At 40.1% G+C, this 21,312-nt stretch overlaps 1 protein-coding gene and 1 pseudogene across 7 annotated transcripts in view; both read right to left on the bottom strand.

The window, feature by feature from the left end:
- Akap9 (A-kinase anchoring protein 9) overlaps window positions 1–21,312 on the bottom strand; it is a 150,543-nt gene that overhangs the window by 113,207 nt on the left and 16,024 nt on the right. For 5 of the 7 annotated variants that reach the window (XM_029477660.2, XM_029477662.2, XM_029477658.2 and 2 more), the window contains exons 2-8: window positions 17,454–17,669; window positions 14,619–14,663; window positions 10,858–10,911; window positions 10,348–10,518; window positions 9,015–9,170; window positions 7,548–7,724; window positions 2,909–5,254 (exon numbers count right to left, since the gene is read on the bottom strand). In XM_029477660.2, coding sequence (XP_029333520.1) covers window positions 2,909–5,254; window positions 7,548–7,724; window positions 9,015–9,170; window positions 10,348–10,518; window positions 10,858–10,911; window positions 14,619–14,663; window positions 17,454–17,669 — 3,165 coding nt within the window. The remainder of the gene's footprint in view (window positions 1–2,908; window positions 5,255–7,547; window positions 7,725–9,014; window positions 9,171–10,347; window positions 10,519–10,857; window positions 10,912–14,618; window positions 14,664–17,453; window positions 17,670–21,312) is intronic. The other 2 variants (XM_029477659.2, XM_029477663.2) reach the window with 1 other exon arrangement.
- LOC110295336 (aminoacyl tRNA synthase complex-interacting multifunctional protein 1 pseudogene) lies at window positions 12,227–14,602 on the bottom strand (annotated as a pseudogene).

Below are 21,312 nucleotides of genomic sequence, written 5' to 3'. Positions count from 1 at the left end.
AGTTTTCACTGTGAACTGGATTGCAGACACATAAAACAAACTAATATTTCACATTAAATATTTTCCTTCAGAAGTGAGAGATTTCGTTTATTCAGGTCTCACCCTCCTTCATTCACGTACAACGCAGCTGTCACTGTTTATATTTTAGGATGAGGTCTTGCTACATGCTTGAGTCTGCTCTGGAATTCACAGTTCCCTCTGTCTGCTTCTGAGTACTGGGATTATGGGCATAAGCTACCACACCCAGGTATATTACACATTTTTGGGTTTTTTTATACTATTTTACTTTAAATTTTTTAACTCGATTTGCTCACTTTCTTATTAAATTGTCCCTGTGAATTATGACAGTCGTCTTTCTCTCCACTGATGTCGTATATCTTTTTGTATTTACAATGGTTAGGACTTTTGGAAAATGCTATACAGCAACTAACCAAGTCTCTTCTTTCCTGTGAGGAGTTCTACTTTGTTCCACTATTGACACTTGGAAAGTGGGCTTTGTTTTCCTGCTTAAAAATGTACTATCTTGTATCAAATTTACTCTAGGTTCCTGAGGTCTTGCAAACAGGGCAGGACCTGAGGAACAGCAAACTGGCAGTTCCCCCTGTGCTCACTAAGTTCAATGTCTTCCACTTCAAACATGCTTCACTCAGTGAGCATAAGAAATGAGCAATTCCTGTCACGCCCTGTCTGCCTCCGCATGGCCACAGCCCTGGAGGCCTTCACATGCCAACACTAGGGAGACTTTCTGTGACGTTTCTCTTTCTCGTTTTATCCAAGTGTATTCAAATAAAGAAGCCACACTTCAAGTGTATTTTGTTTCCACTTAAAAGACCTCTACTTATTTGATTTTAGTGAGAGACAGTATCAAGAGCAGAGCAGCTAACGTTGGAGATCAGATCCTCCCTCATTTAAAAAAATTAAAACGCTCTTTAACTCCTTTGGGGTAATTATAACACATATTTTTCAAAACAATTCCATGTGTTTAGTCATTAATTAGTAATTTGAATTACTTGATTCTTTAAAAAAATTATTTATTTTTATGTGCATTGATGTTTTGCCTGCAGTATGTCTGTGTGAGGGTGTTAGATCCCCTGGAACTGGAGTTACAGACAGTTGTGAGATGCCATGTGGGCACTGGGAACTGAACTGGGGCCCTCTTGAACAGCAACCAACACTCTTAACCAGTGGGAATTTCTTGATTCTATTCAGGTTATTATAAAAGTAAATTCTCTCTATATTTGATGTAAGATTGTCAATGGGATTAAAAGTCATCAGAAATAAAGACAAACATCCCCTGGCTTGTACTTAGAATGAAAACTGAGCTTCCTGCATCCTTCTGTCCTTCCACGGCTCTGTCCTTCCGTCCTTCCACAGCTCTGATTGGGCCTTTGGCCTCTTTTCAGAGCCAACCACAAAGGCCTGGATCCTAATGCTCACCCACATCTTAGCAACTGCTATAATTTCCCCATTATACAGAGCTCAGTTCAAAGGCTAACTCTCCAAAAGACCTGTGCTGATCTCTGTACTCTCCTGCCTAATCCTGTACTTCTTCATAGACCTGACACTGTTTCTAACTACCCTTTGCTTCCCACTTACTAACTGCTTTCCCCTCGAGAGCAAGCTTCCTGAGACTAGTACTCATCTCTTGTTCACCACTATATGTATACTTGGAATAATTCAATAAACATATATTCCACTAATATAAAAACATATTATTATACTGTAGATAACCTACCAGAACTGCCCTGGTTTTTCTAGCATCAGTATTTACCAAATATAAGTTATTAGGAATGACTCATTATTAGTCACGGTCTTTGTTAGCATTACTGGCAACAGTCTAGAATCAACAAAGAGATGAGAAAGTTCTCAATTCAAATACTGCTCAGATTAGACTGGCCTGTGGGCATATATGAATGATCATCTTGATTGTTAATTGATGTGGGAGCCCCTGTGGACAGCACCATCATGTAGGCAGGAAGTCCCAAGCTATACCAGAAAGGGAGGCAAGCATGAGCCAGTGGGTAAGCCAGTAGGCGCCACTCCTTTATGGTTTTCTGACTGAGCTTTCACCTTCACTTCACTGTGACCAGGAAGTGTAAGCCAATCACAACACTTTACTCTCCCAAGCTGCTTCTGGTCAGCTTTACCACAGCAACAGGATGAAACTAGAACATTTATTATAGGTATTGTTAAGATCTTGACTTATATTGAGAATTAACGGTATTTTTTTCTCATTCAAGTATAAGACTCAAAAACTTAAGGCCTTAAGCCTCACCTCTCAGAAATATAATTTCATAACAACTGAGTACTTTACAGAGCAGGAAAACTTAAGAGGTTTTTTGTTTTGTTTTACAATTTGGGATTCTAACTGAAAACTTGAAATTTTATACTAGAAAACACGAGTATGAAATACTCTAAAAAAATAATAGATACTAAAGCAAAGTAATTATAATGGAAAATGAGACCAAGTCTCTCAACAGTAACTCTTCTCTTTAAAAAGAAAAAAAATGTAAAAAGAATTTGCCTAGCTTACTTTCTAAGCAGCACATACAAGAGATTAATTGAAAGAGAGGTAACAAGATTTAAGTAAAACTGACAACCGAATGGCAGAAACTGAGAGCCCCGCGCCAGGGTTCCCCTTCCCTCCCTGTATATGGGTTAGTGTTCCCTAGAGGTGAGCGCTGCTTCAGTGTGACTGTGTGCCCTGTGATGTCCTGAGAGCATGCGGACATACCTGCTCGGCTCAGTGTGACTGTGTGCCCTGTGATGTCCTGAGAGCATGCGGACATACCTGCTCGGCTTCAGTGTGACTCTGTGTGCCCTGTGATGTCCTGAGAGCATGCGGACATACCTGCTCGGCTCAGTGTGACTGTGTGCCCTGTGATGGCCTGAGAGCATGCGGACATACCTGCTCAGCTTTGAGGGCATGAAGCTCTTGCTGGAGTTTTTCACTTTCACATGATTCAACTGTCGCATGAGATGGTTCTTGTGTTCTCGTTGGCAAAAGCAACTGTTCTCTCCCACTGTCTTTAAAGGGAATTTTATCTTCTATCATTGATTTTGATTCTTTAGCCAAATCTTTACTGATTTTAGAAACAGAGCCCCCAGAATCCCCGACCGTGCCCATCACAAGCCCAGCCTGGTAAGAACTCATCTGCACAGGGCAGACAGCTGCATTTTCTGTTCCATTGGGGTTAGTGAGGAGTTCAAGTTCTCCACATCTCAATAAAAGCTGTTCCTTCTCTTGCTTTAAGGCTCTAACCTCTGCACTTAGAGAATCGATGGTACAATGGGTCTGCTTTAGTTGTTCAGAAAGGCCAGAGACTTTCTCCGAGAGCTCCAACTTTTCTCGCTTGGTTACTTCTAGCTTCTCCATAAGCTCTGTTGTATCTTTTTCTACAACTTCACCAATTTCCAGCGTCTCAGATGGGAAAATTCCAGACCTCTTCCCCTTTGGCGGGGCTGGATTTCCTCTTTTTGAAAGGAGCTCTTCCTCCAGCGCTCTCAGCTTGCTCTCATATTCCAATGCCTGCTTGGTCTGTGTGTCCTCTAAATCATCTCTTATCTTGAGCAGACACGTATACTCCCTCTGTAACTCCTGATAGTTAACTTCAAAGTTCTTTTCAGCAAACGCAAATGTATTCTTCTGCTTCTCAATCTCCTCAGTTAGATAAAGGCATTGCTGTTGAAGGTCCTCGGTCTCCTTCCTCAGCATCTCCGCTTCTTTCTGCCACCTCGAGTCTTCCGACTTGCTTGTGCTAGGATCTACGGCAATGAATCTTTCCTCTTGGTCCAAAGGGGTGTACATTTTCAACTTGTCTTCAAGGACTTTCTTCTCCTCTTTGAGAATGTTGTTCTCTGCATCCAGCTGTGCACATTTTTCTTGAAGGTCATCTTCCTTCTCCTTCAGTTGTTTCTCCAATTGTGCAGTTTTAAGTTGCAACTCCTGGACTTCCTGTTCAAGGGTACCTTTTTCCTTTTCTTCTTGTTTGAGGATTTCAATCTCTTTTTGCAGTTCATTGATTTGAAGATTCATTTCTTCTGATTTTGAATTCACAAGGCATTCCTGTAAATCTCTTAGCTTTGAATTTTCCAGAATTAACTGATTCTGCTGGGTTATTAGGTTGTCTGTTTCACACTGCATACTTTCCATCTTCCTATTCATTTCATTCTGTAAGCCGTCTATCTGTTGCTTGTAGTGAATGCCTAAATTATCTTTAAGTTTTTCAATATTTATTCGATGTTCCACTTCTAAATCTTCTTTTAGTTTAGACAATTCTTCCTCATGACTAAAGAGGAGCTGTGTTCTCAGCCTCTCCAGCTCTGCTTCTTGGGATTCCGCCATTCTGTCTAGCACAGCATTTTTTTCCTTTTCTAGCATTTCAAGTTTTATTTTATAATTTGTAATCTCGGCTTCGTGCTTGAGCTCGAGTTCCTTTCTGGATTCGGAGGCAGCCACGATCTCAGCTTTTAGGTCTTCCACTGTGCTCAGGGACTTGCGTGCCTCACTCAGCCTGTTCTCTTGCTCTGCGATTGTCTGCCTAGCTTTCTGAACTTGCTCTCTTAAAAACCTTACCTCTTCTAAGAGGTCATTAGACTGCGTTTGCAAAGCTGACTTTTCTCCCAGAACTACCCCAAGCTCTCCCTTGAGTTCTTCCTTTTGAGCATGAGTCTCCTGTAATCTTACATTGAGTTCATTTATGGCCGCATTCATTAAATTTACTTGTTCTTTACTGACGGCAGCATTTGTATCCGACTTTAAGGTGTTCTCCATTTCTCTCTTATGTTGGGATTTGAGCTCCTCTATCTGAGATATGTGCTGATTTATTAACTCTTGTTTCATTTGCACTATTTGCTTCCCATACATCTCATCCAGCTCTGCTTGGAGATGGCTTAATTTCCGTTGGGTTTCCTGTTCCACCCTTCGCACGGCGCTGGTTTCCAGCCAGCTATCTTTAAGGTTTCTCTTCTGGAGTTCTTCAACTGTCCTCATTAGCTCTTTGATTTCCTCTGAACACTTCCGCTCGTTTTGCTGAGAGTTGCCCAGTTCTAGTTTCAGGCTTTTGACCTCCTGATCCTTCTGTGCGAGCTGTTCTTGTAGCCCTCCTAGTAACTCCTCAGCAGTTGTTACTTTATTCTTTAGCTCAACACTTTTCTTCTCTTCTTCTAGTACTCTTGTATTCAACTCATCAATGATGGCCTGCTTTTCCTGTATTTCTTTTGTATTTAAGTTTTCTATTCTTCTGTCTTTTTCCTTCAGAGGAAAAAAAAGAAAACATAAGACCTTCTTAACTTAAGTCATGCTTTTACATCATGCTACAGAAAGCAACTCCTGGGCCCGCCCCTCCATTGTTCCCTGCATACAACCTGTGTATGCAGATGCTGATGACAACAGCTCTGACCTCCTTAGGACGGCTAATGTGCTTAGCAGATATGAGTGCTGGGTTCTCCCAGCACTGCCAAAACAGAATCAAAGAAAGAAACATCCTGCTAGGCTTACAGGATGGCTCTGGTGACCTGAGGTGACCTCCAGACAAATAAGTATATAATTCCAATAAGTTTTAAAATCTACTAAATCTGTGCTAAGCCATTACAGCTTCACTTTTTAAAAATTAACTGCTTAATATCCCAATTATTTAATATTTTGATAATTATAATACTATGCACTCTCTCAATTCAGAAAAAAAATAAATAAAAATGAGTTCAGGTTTCTCCCATTATCTGTAGTGATCTGAAGGAGTTCCAGGGACAAGGGCCATGCAATAAGAGAAGGAAATCTCCTGTACGTTTGTCTGCTCCTGTACGTCTACCCTAAGTTCACTGCTGAGCATCTACATGACATCTACATGAATATAATTTATGGCAGATTGTGCAAAACTACAATTTCAGTTCCAACAGAAACTTGAAAACAAAAAAGACATATTTCCCCAGTTGCCATTTGTGGTCAATTATGTAACTTTGGATAATAGCTAAGCCCAGATGAACACAACAAGCATATTCATTATTACAATAACATCAAAGCAACAAGTTGAGCAGAAGCCTAGGCAGAGTTTGGATCTGTTATTTACTTATCTCTGTGATTAAAGGCTTCAGATCCAAATACTAAACCTGAAATAAAATCTACAGAACTGGTTAGAGCTATTATAAGCAGGTGACTTATATTACAAATGTCCTAGGCAAACATATCTCAAGGGCATTCTGAATAAATGTAACACTTCCAAAGTCAAAAAATGACAGAGGAAAGCCATCTGACATAGTGCTAGAGTGCTCCTCTCAGTACAGTTCAAGGAAAAAGACCAAGGCCTTTGAGAACACTGTCCCTCTAGAAAAAACATACCTTGAGCCCAGTGTGTGTGTGTGTGTGTGTGTGTGTGTGTGTGTGTGTATTTTCACAGTACTCCAAAGACAGAAGGATCACCCAACCCCATACTCAATATAAATACTCAATTAAAAAAAAAAAAAAAAAAAAAGCAGTGTTGGGAGCGTGTGGTACGTTGGACTAAAGAATTCCAGCCCACAGGTATAAACTTCACTGCAATGAGATGCACACACCTTCATGTCAGTCTAATGCCATACCCTCTGAGTGCCTTATATCCTTCCATCCACTAACTAATGAACTCTCTAAATACTGTTTGTCTTTTTAAATTCATTTGGTCCATGGAAAGAAAATGAAATCCAATGGACCTGAAATACATAGTTACTCATAATTATTACTTATCACTCTGCAAATTAATAATCTTATATTTGAATGTTAAGCAGTCTCTTGAACTTGAAACAATCTGAGTTTACATCCAACCTAGCTTAGGACTCAAGATGATACCAAAAGTAAGTTTTCTGAGCCTAAAAATCAAAACAGACTCTGCTTTCGATTTGCTATGTTATGTAACACGTTTGTTACATATAAAAACAGGCAGTGTGGTACAAGAGCTCTATCCTGCCTTCAGGCCACTTGGACAGTTTGAATCCAAATTCTGGTATGAGTAGAGAGGAAAGCAACAAACCACTTTTGAATTTTCATTTCTCATTTGAAAATTCATTAAAAGCAAAAGGCTTTCGGAATGGGCTGTTCTTAGAATTTCAGATTATAAACTATGTGATACAACTGCCATCCCTTGCCACAAAGAGCACTGATTTCCTAAATATGTTTCCAAGAAATAGACATAATTTGTAGAACCAGTTGCATTTAGATTTCTTAACTAAACCTACAAAATTTAATCTTGTTACAAAAAATATTTTCAGAATTTTAGTATCATAGCAAAACTGGGAATACTTCAGATGGAAAAAGAAAGATATTTGAGTTATAAACTTAGGCTCTCCAGAGACTCCAGTTAACATATGCAGTTTACCTGAAGGAGCATAGTAGTGGGCCTTATTATCTTAACAACTTTATCAGTGTGAGACTCTCAGATGCTTTTGAAATAAATTATTTTAATTATTCAAAGAGTTTGCCTTAATTATAAAATTTTATAATTCACATGCATAAAAGAGAGAAATACGACTAAGAAAAGTGAATTACCAAGCTGCTACACATGAGCTAGCTTCCTTACCATTTCAAACGCTCTTAATTTCTCTTGTAAGAAAGAAATCTGCGCTTGGAAGTCCTCCTCCTTTTTCTGATAATCTTGCAGCTGTTGCTGTTGAGTGAAGATCTGTCGTTTGGCCTGCAGTAAGTCTGTCGCAGTTCGACTGAGAGTGCTGTTTTGCAAAGTTTCATTAGCCTGTAACTGAAAACAGAAAGAACCTTCAACAGACTCAATTCTGAAGTGACTAGTCATGAACAGACGACCTCTGGAGTATTACTCTGCTGACCTCTGTTCAGTTCAGGGGTCTGAGATCTTAGCAAACATGCTGTTATGCCTCGACTGACTGAGCCAATAAAATATCTTTCATATGATAAATCAGAAAAAGCAAATCAAGTAAGAGACAGGAATAAGAACTAAACACCAGGAGAAGTGGGACAGAAACATACTTCTGAATTCTGTAATTTTTCAGACTCTAGCTCCAATCCCATTCAGAGGGCTAATTGTACTTCTGCCCCTAAATTCTATCAGACTTCTGTCTACTTACATTAAATTCTTTGGCTTAAGATATTTCAACTTGTTTTGTATTACTTGCTGTCAAACTCTGATCAATGCAATGAGATTCTGCCTTAGTCAGGGTTACCAGATCTAAATGATGAAACACCACTGCCAAAACAAGTTGGGGAGGAAAGGGTTAATCCAGCTTACACTTCCACATCACAGTTCATCATCAAAGGAACCTGGAGACAGGAGGTGACACAGAGGCCATGTTCTGAGGAGTGCTACCTGCTGACCTGCTCAGTCTGCTTTCTGTTAGAACCAGGATGACCTCCCCAGGCATGGCACCACCCACTACAAGCTGGAACCTCCTCCACCAATCGCTAATTACAAAAGTCCTTACAGTCCAATCTTAGGAAGGCATTTTCTCCACTCATGTTCCCTCCTTCCTGATAATTCTACTTGGGTCAAGTTGACCTCAGCTTGCACTCCCAAAGTGAACGTGAAGTGAATGGGAGGTGTAGGTCCAGTTCCCACTTAGAGCTGAACAGAAACCACAGCAGGCCTGCAAAGGTGCCGTGCAGCTCCAGAAGAATCCCTACAGAACCCATGCGGTCCACCTTGGAAAGACAGACGCTACGGAACAGCGGGAACCACTCACAGGATGGGAATTAAAGCCCTGCATGGTGGCCCACGCCTTTAATCCCAGCACTCCGGAGGCAGAGGCAGGCGGATTTCTGAGTTCAAGGCCAGCCTGGTCTACAAAGTGAGTTCCAGGACAGCCAGGGCTATACAGAGAAACCCTGTCTCAAAAAAACAAAACAAAACAACAACAACAAAATTCCTGGTTAATATAACAGCCTAATTTTACCACCTTTTTCAGTACACTATAAGAAGCAAATGGCTTCTGAGTGAGCTATGATTTGTTCTGGAAAGTGAAAAGGTATATAATTCATTACGGACAATAATAAACTTTGTTGGACTAGTAATACTTACGTGCTGGAACTGAATCTGCAATTTTTGACTTTGCTCTGTCAACTCTAAGAATTCTACCATCGTGTCATCCTTCTCTCTCCTTGCTTGCTGCAAGTTGGCAGTGAGCTGAGTTATGATGCCGTCTCGTTGTTTAATGGCAGCTTCAAATTCTTGTAACTAAGAGAAACAGTGAAAACTGGGTTAAGTTTTCGCCCTTTTCATTTTCAAAATAAACAATACTCCATAAAAGCTACTGCCTACCCAAATTAGTTTTATTTGAAAAATGACTGAAAATATGTATGCATTAAAGAGGAGACTATATTTGGTTTGGCTTTCCCATATTTTGTTGTAGAAGAAGTATCTTTACACTTTAGAATACCCCGATGTATCTCTAGGTGACACCAAGAAAAACATTTAAGGCCAGCTGGTGTCTGAAGAGGGCGGAAGTGTACTGTCTCGCTTCATCTTCAGCTTGACTTCCCTGCACAGCAGGTGTGACTTACAATAACTTGTGGACATTTCTTTTTTAAACATTCTTCTCTCTTTTTTTATTGGATATTTTCTTTATTTACATTTTAAATGTTATCCCCTTTCCCAATCCCCCCCCCCCCGAAACTCCCTATCCCAACCCTCTACCCCTGCTTCTATGAGAATGCTCCCTCCACCCACCCACTCCCTCTCACCTCCCTGCCCTGGCATTCCCCTACACTAGGGCATCAAGCCCTCACAGGACCAAGGGCCTCTCCTCCCACTGATGCCCAACAAGACATTCCTCTGCTACACATGCAGCTAGAGACATTGGGTCTCTTAATATGTACTCTTTGGTTGGTGGTTTAGTCCCTGGGAGCTATGAGGAGTTCTTGTTGGTTGATATTATTCTTCCTATGAGCTTGCAAACCCCCTCAGCTCCTTCAGTTCTCTCTTAACTCCTCCATTGAGGTCCCCATGCTCAGTCCAATGGTTGGCTGTGAGCATCCACCTCTGTACCTGTCAGGCTCTGGCAGAGCCTCTCAGGACACAGCTATATCAGGCTCCTGTTGACTTGGTAACATTCCTAATAGGTTTAAGTCACACTTTATTTCCTCTCATGTGGATTACAGGGGAAAAAAGTCTGTCTTAAGAGAATGATTTCACTCTAGTGACTTTATATGGTTACGTTTTAAAAGTCCAATATTTCAGCTGTTTTTCTGCCATGTTCATTTTAAATAAGCATTATTTATGCTATCTATATACAAGAACAAAAATTATGAAGTGACCTAAGTCACCATTCCAAAGGCCCGTATTTAAAGAACACACATAGACTCCCATTCCTGACTCCTAGGAATGCAACCAACCAAAGCCACAGTGGGCGCACCTGCTTCAGCCCTTCGGTCCCAAAGCTGGCCCTCATCTCTTCCAACTCCTGAGTCAACTCTTCAATATCATGCTGCTTCTCGGCCAACTCCTTTTCTACCATCTGAAGACAGGTCTGACTGGACTGAGCTCCTTGCTCAGAATAAGAGTCATCAAGTGAAAAGTCTTCTTCCTAAATCAATCCAAGATTTTTTTTTAATAATTAAATATTAGTGACACTCTTGAATGCCAGGGACAAACTTTAAACTTCCACAGCAAAGTCCACTTTAAAGCACTCCTCCCTCCTGCAAGTTCCTTAGAAAGCTGCTTTGTTATTAATGAGACTAGCACCTTAACAACATGACCAGGACTCTGCCCTTGGTTACAACTGTCACAGGAAAAGGGATAGATACGTGGTTTTGTACAGTGTAAGTGGCGGCACAGGAAGAGGTGCATGCAGAGAAAGCTGTTAGTGAGCAGGGAGCTTTCACAGTGTAACACATTAGTATCATGGACAGTTTAAATACTGTACCCTTAAGGTATCTGTAGGCTCGCTTGGTTTCATCACAGAATTGCAGCCATTAATCTGTATAAAAACAATTCCTGATATATTATGATCTTAAACTAAGTGTAATCCATACCTGATAACTACTTTTGTGTTCTGTGGGATAAGTGTAGGATGGGCGGATGCAGTGTGTGCTGCTGTTGTTAGAGACAAGGTTTCTCACTAAGCATGAGGATCACAAATCAATCTCCACTTATTGGCCAGCTAGCCCTGATCCTCCCATCCCTGCCTCCCCAGTGCAGGGACTGCAGATACACATTTCCAAGCATTTTATGTGGGTGCCTATGGTACAGACCCAAGCTCGTGCTTGTGTGGCAAACACTTTACTGAGTCGTCATCCTACTCCATTCTCTTTAGGACTAAGAAAGAAAAAAAAAAAAAAAGCCTTACGAACAAAACCATAGAGATAAACTTAAATAGAATTCAAGCACCTAAAAGACATATAACAATTTTAAATGTATTCATTCCTCAAACCCCTGAGTGCTTACAATGCCCCTTCCTCCTCTCCCAGCTCACACTGCTTCTCCTTATGAAGGGTAACTAGGTAGGCTATGGACTACTGCAGCCTTTGAGGAGACATATGTATGGTCAGAGTTCAGTGTTAGGTGTCTTTCTCCAACACTCTGGAGTCCCACTAAACCTTAAATTCACTGACTCAGCTAGCCTGGCTGCCCCCACAGCCCAGGAATCCTCCTGTCTTGGTCTCTCCAGTGCTGTGATTACACAAACAAACCACCACACCTGGAACCAAACGCAGGAGCTCATGCTTGTGCAGCAAGGCTTACAGACGGAGCATCTCCCCAGCCCCTACAAAGGAGTTTCCTCACTTCTTTGTCCAGTATTCTCTAAGAACAAAGGTTGCTTTGGTACCCAGCTAACAGGCTACTATAGTTGACAGGCACAGTGAAGCAGCCCCAGTAGAAGGCTCTCAAGTATATTATTTGTCATCATGTTTTATGCTTTGTCTGCCACCAGACAGTCATGCTAAAAGCCAAAACCCACGTGTTCAATCACAGAGATGTTTGCACCAACCTAAAGAATTTCTATGAATGCTTTAGCACCACTCTTGAAAGTGGTTCCCAAATTGTTTAGGATGTCAATCTTAGCCACAGCACTGCCTATCTTCACCAAAGTCATATAGGAAAAGCCTGCTAGTATCTGACAGCAAATCCTGACCAAGGCATCAGAAGCAGTGGAGAGCAATTAGAAAAGGAAAGTTCCCTGTTGGGATAAGACACTAATGATGCTCAAACACAGAATAAAGGTCTCCATCTCCTTCTGTGGAGATGTCTCCATGTCTCCCCACCCCCACCCCCGCCCCCGGCATACCAGAAAGGCTGAAAGTACTAGAAAGCAGGACTGGCCTTGCTTTACTAATGTGCAGCACCCTCTTTTATCCTTGCTGACAACTTTAGTACTTTATAAGCTACGTGTGCACCTGTGCTGTTTGTGAAGCTTCCTCTCGCCTGGCACAGGGACTCTGACTCCTTTGTTTTCCGTTCTCACAGACAACAAACAATTGTATCTTGTTTGTTTTTGCAGCCACCCCACTGTTTGTTTTCATAGGGAATGTGGTAGTGCACTTAGTGCTATTACTGAGAAAACCTTGCTGCTGCTTGTAGCTCTGCAGACTGTTTTCTGGTTGTTTCAAGTTCTCTTTTGTTTTGGTTTTGGTTTTCCCCTCACACACATTAGGGGTTTGCTTATTTACAGAGTGAGATGTAAGTGGCCTTTACCTATTTTTCCTCGTGCATCTGCTCTTTCTATGCTGACTCTTGCCTGTGCTTCTGTGAGGTTGTGGGAGTCTCCATTACTAGTGTGCGTCACATGACTGACTTTAGTTTGTACTTTTCTTTAAAAGTTTCAAGTTCTCCTATTCTAAAAACAACTTTTCTGGTACACTATTTTTCTTTTTTTTTTTTTTTTTTTCTTTTTTTTAAGTGATAAACACACTTCTCTTTATTGTTATTAAGGTTTTGCCAATGTCTTTCAGTTACAGAGCACCTATTTAATTCCACTATTGACCATGGTTTGGACCCTGCAAACTCCCTTCCCCTTCACCTCAAAGGGAGCTCCTTTGTATGTGGCCACACACTCAGCATTGGTGTGCAGGTCAGGCTAGATCTGCTCCCAGATCTTCTTCTTAGGGTTTAGCTCCTTGTCGGGCTCGCCAGGAAAAGCATCAAAAGTAATTCTGTCCCCAGGAACGAACCCGTTGGGAGGGGCCAAAATCTCCACTTTCTCTGGTGAACTGGCACACATCACCATGGCTTGAGACAGAACTCCCCGCATCTTTGCAGGCTTTAGATTACAGAGTAAAACCACCATCCGATTTTGCATCTGTTCTAGAGGACCATGATTCAGCAGCCCGCTGACGACCGTGCGCGGGGCTGCCTCTCCCACATCAACTTCCTCGACATACAGTGAATCTGCATCAGGGTGTTTCTTGGCAGTAACAGTTCAACCAATTCGAAGATCCAGGCGCGACACATCCATAGGCTTGGAGTCAGCACTTGCTGCTGCCGACTGCTGCTTCTCCTTTTTCTCTCCTTTCTTCTCAGTCTTCTCTTTTACCTTCTTTTCTTCTCCCCCTTTGATCTGTTCTTTTGTAGCAGAAGAGGCAGTGGGTGTTACTGATGGAGACTGCACCACACTTTCAGAAGCAGTACATTTCGTCTGCAGCAGAGTACTCAATCGAACACGTACTTGCTCCACTCCATTATGAATTTCTGCCAGAATCAGCTCTTGCTTTAGCTCTTCCATTTCTTTTTTCAGTTTAGCATTTTCAACTCGAAGTTTCTTTTCTTCTCTCAATGTTGCCTGCAAAATTGCTTTCTCCTTAAGAAGAGCAATCTGCTGCTTGAGATGTTCGATGATCTGATCCGCCTCTGCACCCTTCTGCTCCAGCCTCTTCCGAACAGCATCATTAGCTGCCATCTTTCCCGAGAATCGGCAGAGAAACATGAAGCGGTGACCCAACCGCAGCTCTTGAGCAGCCTCCAGCCGGGAGAAGCGGTACAGTATTTTTCAATGGCAGTTTTTAGAATTTATGATTTTAAATCCATACTTACCTTAGAGGAAATTTTACATAGTGTTATTCAGATACCCATTTATTTATTCATTGTTGGTTATTTTCCTGGTCAGTCTATAAGCAAGAATGTTCTTAGTTCTAAAATATATTAAATGTGTTAAGTGCTACCCATATTATTATTATTATAAAATTGTGCTATGTTAGCTTAAGCATAGTTCTCTTTACTATTAGCAACCTCAATACATTGAATCTTATGAAATATCTAATTTGCTGACACATTTACAGTAAGAAACTGGTTATCATGTTCTCTACCCCTGGGCCAAAGAAACGGAGATGGTATTTAAAAGACTAGGACAAAAGGATACACACTTACCACAGCACATAAGTGATACTTATCACAAGGACATAAGGAGGACACATCATAGAGAGGTCATATCCACCTAAAGTCACTGTCACAACATTAGTGCCAATAAACAAGTCCATATGGCTAACATAAATGTACACATTTGTGAAAAGCTTTCTCCTAACAGAATACTGGAAACCAAGCATTTATGCTGTTGTTATTTATTGTATTTACAGAGATGCAACAGAGCATGCAAAACCTACAAGAAACAAAGCACCAGCAATTAATAATTTTAGTGACATAAAATAACTATTTTTGCTTATACCATTTGAAATTATGACATGTTAATCTTACCTCAGAGCTACATTCATCTGCAGTGGTAGAAATTTCACTTTCAGGCTAAGATAAAAGGAAAAACAATTTGCAATTTTTACTATATTTTGCAAGATACAATTTTTCCTATATTTTACTTTCAATAAGCAACGACTATTTGTAACATAATGAAAACTACATAAAATGCTACTAAAACTGTGTAAGATGCTACCAAAACCTAATAGAAATTATTCAGACCTTTAAATTTTCACTTATGAATTAATGTCTGAAAATTAATTTTTCTCTATATAAAAAATATCACAAGAACTATGTTTATACATTGTACCTATCCTTTGTAAGCAAAAAGCAGCAGGTATTATTTCTTTAAATGTTATAACTCCTAAAGAAAACAGTCTTAAATGCTACCACCAGAAGTCTCATTTCTTCACAAGTATCATAAAATCTTGATGCTAAAAGTAATTTTTTGAAAACAAACAGCATCCTTTGTTGTTATACTGATTTTACAACTTAAACGGCATTCATTCAAAACATTTGCTAGAGGCTAGAGAAATGGCTCAGCAGTTAAAAGCCTTTGGCGCTCTGGCCAGGAAGGGTTCAGAAGCCATGGGGCCTACGACCAGCGGAACTCCACTCTAAAGGACCTGATGCTCTCTTCTGGCCTCCATGGGCACTGCACGTATGGAAGCCAAGCACAAATCCCTATAGCCAAAATACCCATCCTTATAAAACAATAAAAATTAAACACCTTTACTTTATTCCAGTATTGTCCATGAGGTCAGTGGCACTCAAAGCTTCCCTCAAGTGGGAAGTACAGCAAAGGAATAAGTCCTCTTTCTTCTTATTCCAAACGTGCTCTTACTGCCACACCCAGCTGTGCACATGTGTGCAGGCACATGCAACTATCACTGATTTACCCCCACCTAGTCCTATGGGACTATCACTTAACATTCGAGGTCACATTCCTGCAATGCCCTTCCTAAGTACTAGAAGTACTGACAGGAAAAGAAATAGGCTGGGCTCTACTCGACAATTCTGTAACAAAGGCTCCTAATTCAAGAGGCTCTGACTGCTTCCTTGCTTGCTTGCTTCACTGGTTGATGCGTTGTTGTGTATGCATATGTGACTGCATATCCATGTGTGACTGTGTGCACGTGTAGCTGAGGGCTAGAAACTTAATTCCATGGTAAAGTGTTGGTTGAGCATTCAACAGGGCCCTGGATTTGAACCCCAGCATTGCAAAATAAATAATTAAACACATAAAACCACTCAATGATTCCCGAGTGGAAAGGAAGCTCCATTATCTGATAAAGTACATCTACAAAAATCCCAAAATATACAACACTACACACGCCAAGCCAAATACTTGGGGGAAACAGAATGTTCCCTGCAGACAACGCAGTGCTGCCACCTCAATGCTTCTTCTTGAAAACTGTGCTACATTTATTTCTTTAATGTGTGTATGCAGCCCAGCATGGAGGTCACATGACAACGCTGTCCTGGGAATACACCTCAGCTCATCAGGTTTGGCAAGCAAGTGACTTTTTATTTATTTATTCGTTTTAGTTTTTTGGTTTTTTATTTTATTTTTTCTTTTTCTTTCAAGACAGGGTCTCACTATGTAGCTCGGTCTGTCCTGGAATTACTTTGCAAACCAGGCTGGCCTAGTTTGGAATAGACATAACCTGAAATAGTGGACTAGACAGAACCTGCAACGGTGGACTAGGAAGAACATGGAATCATAAGTCAAATAAACACTTTGTCCACCTTACTTTTATCATGGTATTTACTACAATACTACAAATGAAGGTAGGACATCTCACTTCAGCCTTCCAAGTGCTGAAATCTCTGAGAGGTGCGACCAAGCTCAGCTCCTCACTCTTCTTTTGCAACTATTATTCCCATACATCCAAGACACATGATGACCAGATTTTATGAGGAATATAACAGGTCTCCATTGCCCACCTCAGTACTGAGCATTACTCTCTATCTACTCTAATCTTACTTCGATAAAAACATGCTGTAGCACAAAATTCAAATCATATCTACCCTCCCGATACTCTCCTGAGCAGCCTACCCCTCTATTTCTGGTCTTGGTTGGTGATCCAACCGCCTACCAACCGTTTTAATCCATTCTAACTCTCCCATTTCAGAAAGTTACGTCATTAAACAACGGAGTGATTCTTGAGAAATTAGGATTTACTGGACTCCTTCCATGGGGGTTAGGCTAGGTACAATTTTCAAACTTATCCCATCACTTTGGGGTCCATATGAAATCGAATTTCCTTTTTTCAGGTTACACAGCATGCGACCTTTTATCTTTGCAAATGTTTTCCTTTCTGCGCAAAGGCTGCTTCCCTCACTTTTCTTTCAGCTCTTGTTAACTCCTTCTCATACTTTCAGCTCTGTTAACCCATCTGAACATACCAAAGTAACACACACAAGGCTGGCTTTGGAATGCCCTATACTCGAGAGCCAGGTACACTGCTGCTGCAACGGTAGACCGGACAGAACCAGTAATGGTGAACTGGACAGAACCTGCAATGGTGAACTGGACAGACCTGCGATGGTGGAACAGGCAGAACCTAGAATCATAAGTCATATAAACTCTGCTAGGAGTAACTGTTGTTCTTTGTCTCTGCCTTCCTCGTCTCTGCATTGTGAGTGCTCAGGAGAGGTTTGCTGAATGCAGCTCACAAGGCTTCCTCAGAGGCTATTGATCATTTTAGGTCTAGATTTTCCCATAGTGCTGAGATTTGTGAGAAGGCTCGAAGTCATCATAAAGTGTACAGTGTGCTCATGACCAGTGTCACTACGCGTTGCTCCACTTAAAACCAGACTAAAACCTGAAGGACTTACTTCAGCAGAGAAGACCTGGCCGTGCTTTACCTCTGCCCCGGAGCAATCAGGATTCCCGGCTGAGTCTACCCTCTGAGAACTTTCCGAGCAGAGCTCACCACTCTGTTGATCAGTATGTAAGCTTGAATCATGTTTAGAGCTTGACGTTCTTTTCTTCTTCTGTTTCTTCGGAATGTCCCCATCATATTGGGCTTTTCTTTGTCGAAACCGAGCAAGCTATAGGGGAAAAAACAAAGTGGCATTACACTCATCTAAGGAGTTTTTTTTTTTTTTTAACATTATTAAAGTTGAGTCGCTTTATTAAGAAAACTCAAACTATCTCAAGAATGAATGACAAACTAAGGGCAGACATCCTATCCTCATGAAAGCGATCACTGCCACACTGATGTAAGAAAGGAAAACGCCTTCAAGAGAACATCAGCTCAGAGTCAGAAGCTGGGGGGTGAGACGCTCTGTCGCTCCACTCTGACCATTACCTGAGGATTTCAAACTGTCTGAAAGCACAACACACACGGAGTTCAAATGCACCCTTCATGGGTTTTCTAAAGATAATTAGCCTGTGCCAAAAGAAATAACTCTAAGTGTGGTTTCTAGCTTTGTCTACAAAGGAAGAATAGAAGCAATGTAAATTCCAGAGTGAGGCTTTTTGGCCCTCCAAGATTAGCCTAGTGACACCTATATGTATAGTTTACTTACTATACACATCACTGCACTATTCTTATTTCAATTATTTCTAAAAGACATGTTTAATCCTGGGCACCCCTTGCTATAAATTAAACGTCAGATCCCTTTTTTTCAGTAGTCAACAAAAATTAAAACAAGGATGTATCTAACTTTAAAATATTAAGACACTGATGAGAGTCCTAAGAGAAATGGATGTGTACTAAAACATGTAATTCAGCAAACCCTTTCATCTATCAAGGGAAAAAAGGAAAGGGTAAAAGGTGTACGTTTTCTTTATTATTATTCTATGTGTTCAACACCAGGCTAGGACATACATAAGATATCATCATCTAGTCAGAATTATCATTCCACATACTACACAATGCTGACTGAACTCTGGTGAACGCTTATTAAAAATATTAATTCAAGCCATTACTGCTAATGGCAATACCCATCACAGAGTAGTGGATAGAAAACAGTATCACAGTATAGTTATTATAAAAAGAAAGCCATCTACAACTCTCCTTACTAGAGACAAAGCAGGCCTCCAGCTTCAACCATGAACAATCATATCTAGTTTGAATTTTAGTTAACACTATACTCAGAGTAATAGATAAATTTTGAAAAACAAAAAATGTACATCAACTTTGGTGTGTTCACAACTTAAACTACAAGTGTTTTTTCCTAAATTTAATTTCTCTTTAAGTATACTTGTGAGTAGCATATACATGTGTGTATGTGTGCGTGCATGTGAATGTGCTTGCCTGAGTATGCGCACATGGGGACAGACGCTGACTTCAGGTACCATCCCCTAACACTCTACACTGAAGCAGTCGCTCATAGTATTGACTGCGGTAGACTGGCCAGCAAGTTCCCAGCATCCTTCTGTCTCTACCTATGCCCCCACCATACCCCACTGTGCTGAAATTATAGCCTCTCACCACCATATCTGGCTTTTACCCACACTTTGCTTGTATAAGCAAGCACTTTGCATCCAGAGCCGTCTCCCAGACTAAATTTTCTTTTCTTTCTTTTAAATAAAATTTATTTCCTGTGAAAAAGATACCAACCAACAAATTTAAGAGCTCTTAAATTTGAGCTCTTTAATCATTCTAGGGATAACCAAAAATAAGACCTAGAGCTTTTGAAAAAAGGATTATACTAATAATATGACTGTATTTACAACATTAACTAAAAAGATAGCTTATAAGTTATTATATAATAATGCTAAGGCAGTATTACTAATGATGCTAATATTATTTATCAAAATATGTGACAGACTATGAATAAATATAGTATTTTAAAACTTTATCAACTGTAAAATAATATATATAGGGATGCCCTATTTTTTGAAGAGATTAATTCAGCAATCACACATAGCAGCTGCTAATGCTATACAATATAAAGACAGACCACAGTCAGGGCTTTCCTAAGTCTTCAGTCATTCTGATTCACGCCTGCCTGGAGAACAGGTGCAGGGTCAGCTGCCTCTTTGTACATTATGAAGCTGCTGAAATGCATTTAAAGTACTTTGTATGATAGATCTATTCTTAAAAATAAACTGACTGGATTATTATTAAAATGCTACCCATATATAGAATCAGAAGTCCAGGCTCATCATTTAGAAAGAAAGGATCCCTCAGGGAGGGTGCAATGCCAAAAATATTGAGAATGGAATTCCTAAGAGCACACCTCAGAAGCTGCTATAATATCATTTTGTTTCAAACTTGAATTCCTTACTGCATACAAATCACTTATATCTAGTGTTTACTCAGATGTGTAAGTACACAGACAACTGAAAGACTAAACACCAAGTTATAGAAAGGTTGACTGAAAAGCAGAGACAACAGCATGCATTACTAAACCCAATGGAGAAGACACACATGGACATGCACAAAGAGAACAATTCTACAACTGTATTTGAATGGGCTGTTTCTAAAAAGGCATAAAATTACAGAGACATTGTTTTTGGTCTGTTTTACTTGATTCTATGGGGTCATAATTTCTCTCGGTTACCTATGTAGAAGACTCCTGAGAGCAAGGACTTTTGTTGCAGTTATGTTCCACACCTAGAACACTGCGCACTAAGTATATGTTGAATAAAAGAGGGAAGACGTCACTTAGGGAAGACACTGTAAAGCAGTAATTTTAACCTCTTGATGGCTTAAATGACACAACACAAAGCACATCCAACTCTACATTTCCAGGGTTCAGAACTGGAATTAAATATTCTAAGTACTCATTAAGCTAATGAAAAACATAAAACTACCTTTAAACTATAATCTTCTCTTAAGAAAACAATTCAAATTCTGAGAAAAATAATATATGCAACAGTTTTCCAGCAAGAATTGTGTTTATTAAAAAAAAAAAATTATAGACCTCAAAAGAGCAATTCTCAACTTCATAGGAAAAAAAAAAAAAAAAAAAAAAAAAAAACCAGGATAGCCAAAACAATCCTGAATAATAAAAGAACTTCAAGAGGAATCACCATCCTTGACTTCAAGTTGTACTACAGAGTAATAGTGATTAAAAACTGCATGATATTGATATAGAAACAGACAGGTCAAGAAATAGAATCAAAGTCCCAGAAATAAACCCACACACCTATGGACACTTGATTTTTGATAAAGAAGCCAAAACCATTCAATGAAAAAAAGAAAGCATCTTCTACAAATGGTGTTGTTCTCTAAGCAGTCCAACTGGATGTCTACAAGTAGAAGAATACAAATAAATCTATATTCATGACCCTGCAAAAAACTCAAGTCCCAATGGATCAAGAACCTCACCATAAAACCAGATACACTAAATCTCACAGAAGAGAAAGTACAAAGTAGCCATGAATGCATTGGTACAGGAGACAATTTCCTGAACCGAACACACATGACTCAGGCTTTTAAGATCAACAACTGATAAATGGGACATCTCATAAAAATGCAAAGCTTCTGTAAGACAAAGGACACTGTCAATAGGACAATACAACAGCCAAAGGATCTTCACCAACTCTACATCTGACAGAGGGCTAATAGCTAAAATTTATAAAGAACTCAAGAAGTTAAACACCAACAACCCAAATAACCCAATTTAAAAATGGGGTCCAGAGCTACAGAGAATCTCAAATGGCCAAGAAGCTATTAGAGAACATTCAAAGTCTTTAGTCATCAGAGAAATGTAAATCAAAACAACTGTGAGGTTCCAT

This window comes from Mus caroli, unplaced genomic scaffold (genome assembly GCF_978045245.1).
Source record: "Mus caroli unplaced genomic scaffold, Mus_caroli_1 scaffold_4, whole genome shotgun sequence".
Taxonomy (NCBI): domain Eukaryota; kingdom Metazoa; phylum Chordata; class Mammalia; order Rodentia; family Muridae; genus Mus; species Mus caroli.
The sequence above is the reverse complement of the archived record's forward strand: the minus strand, read 5'-3'. Positions and strand labels throughout refer to the sequence as shown.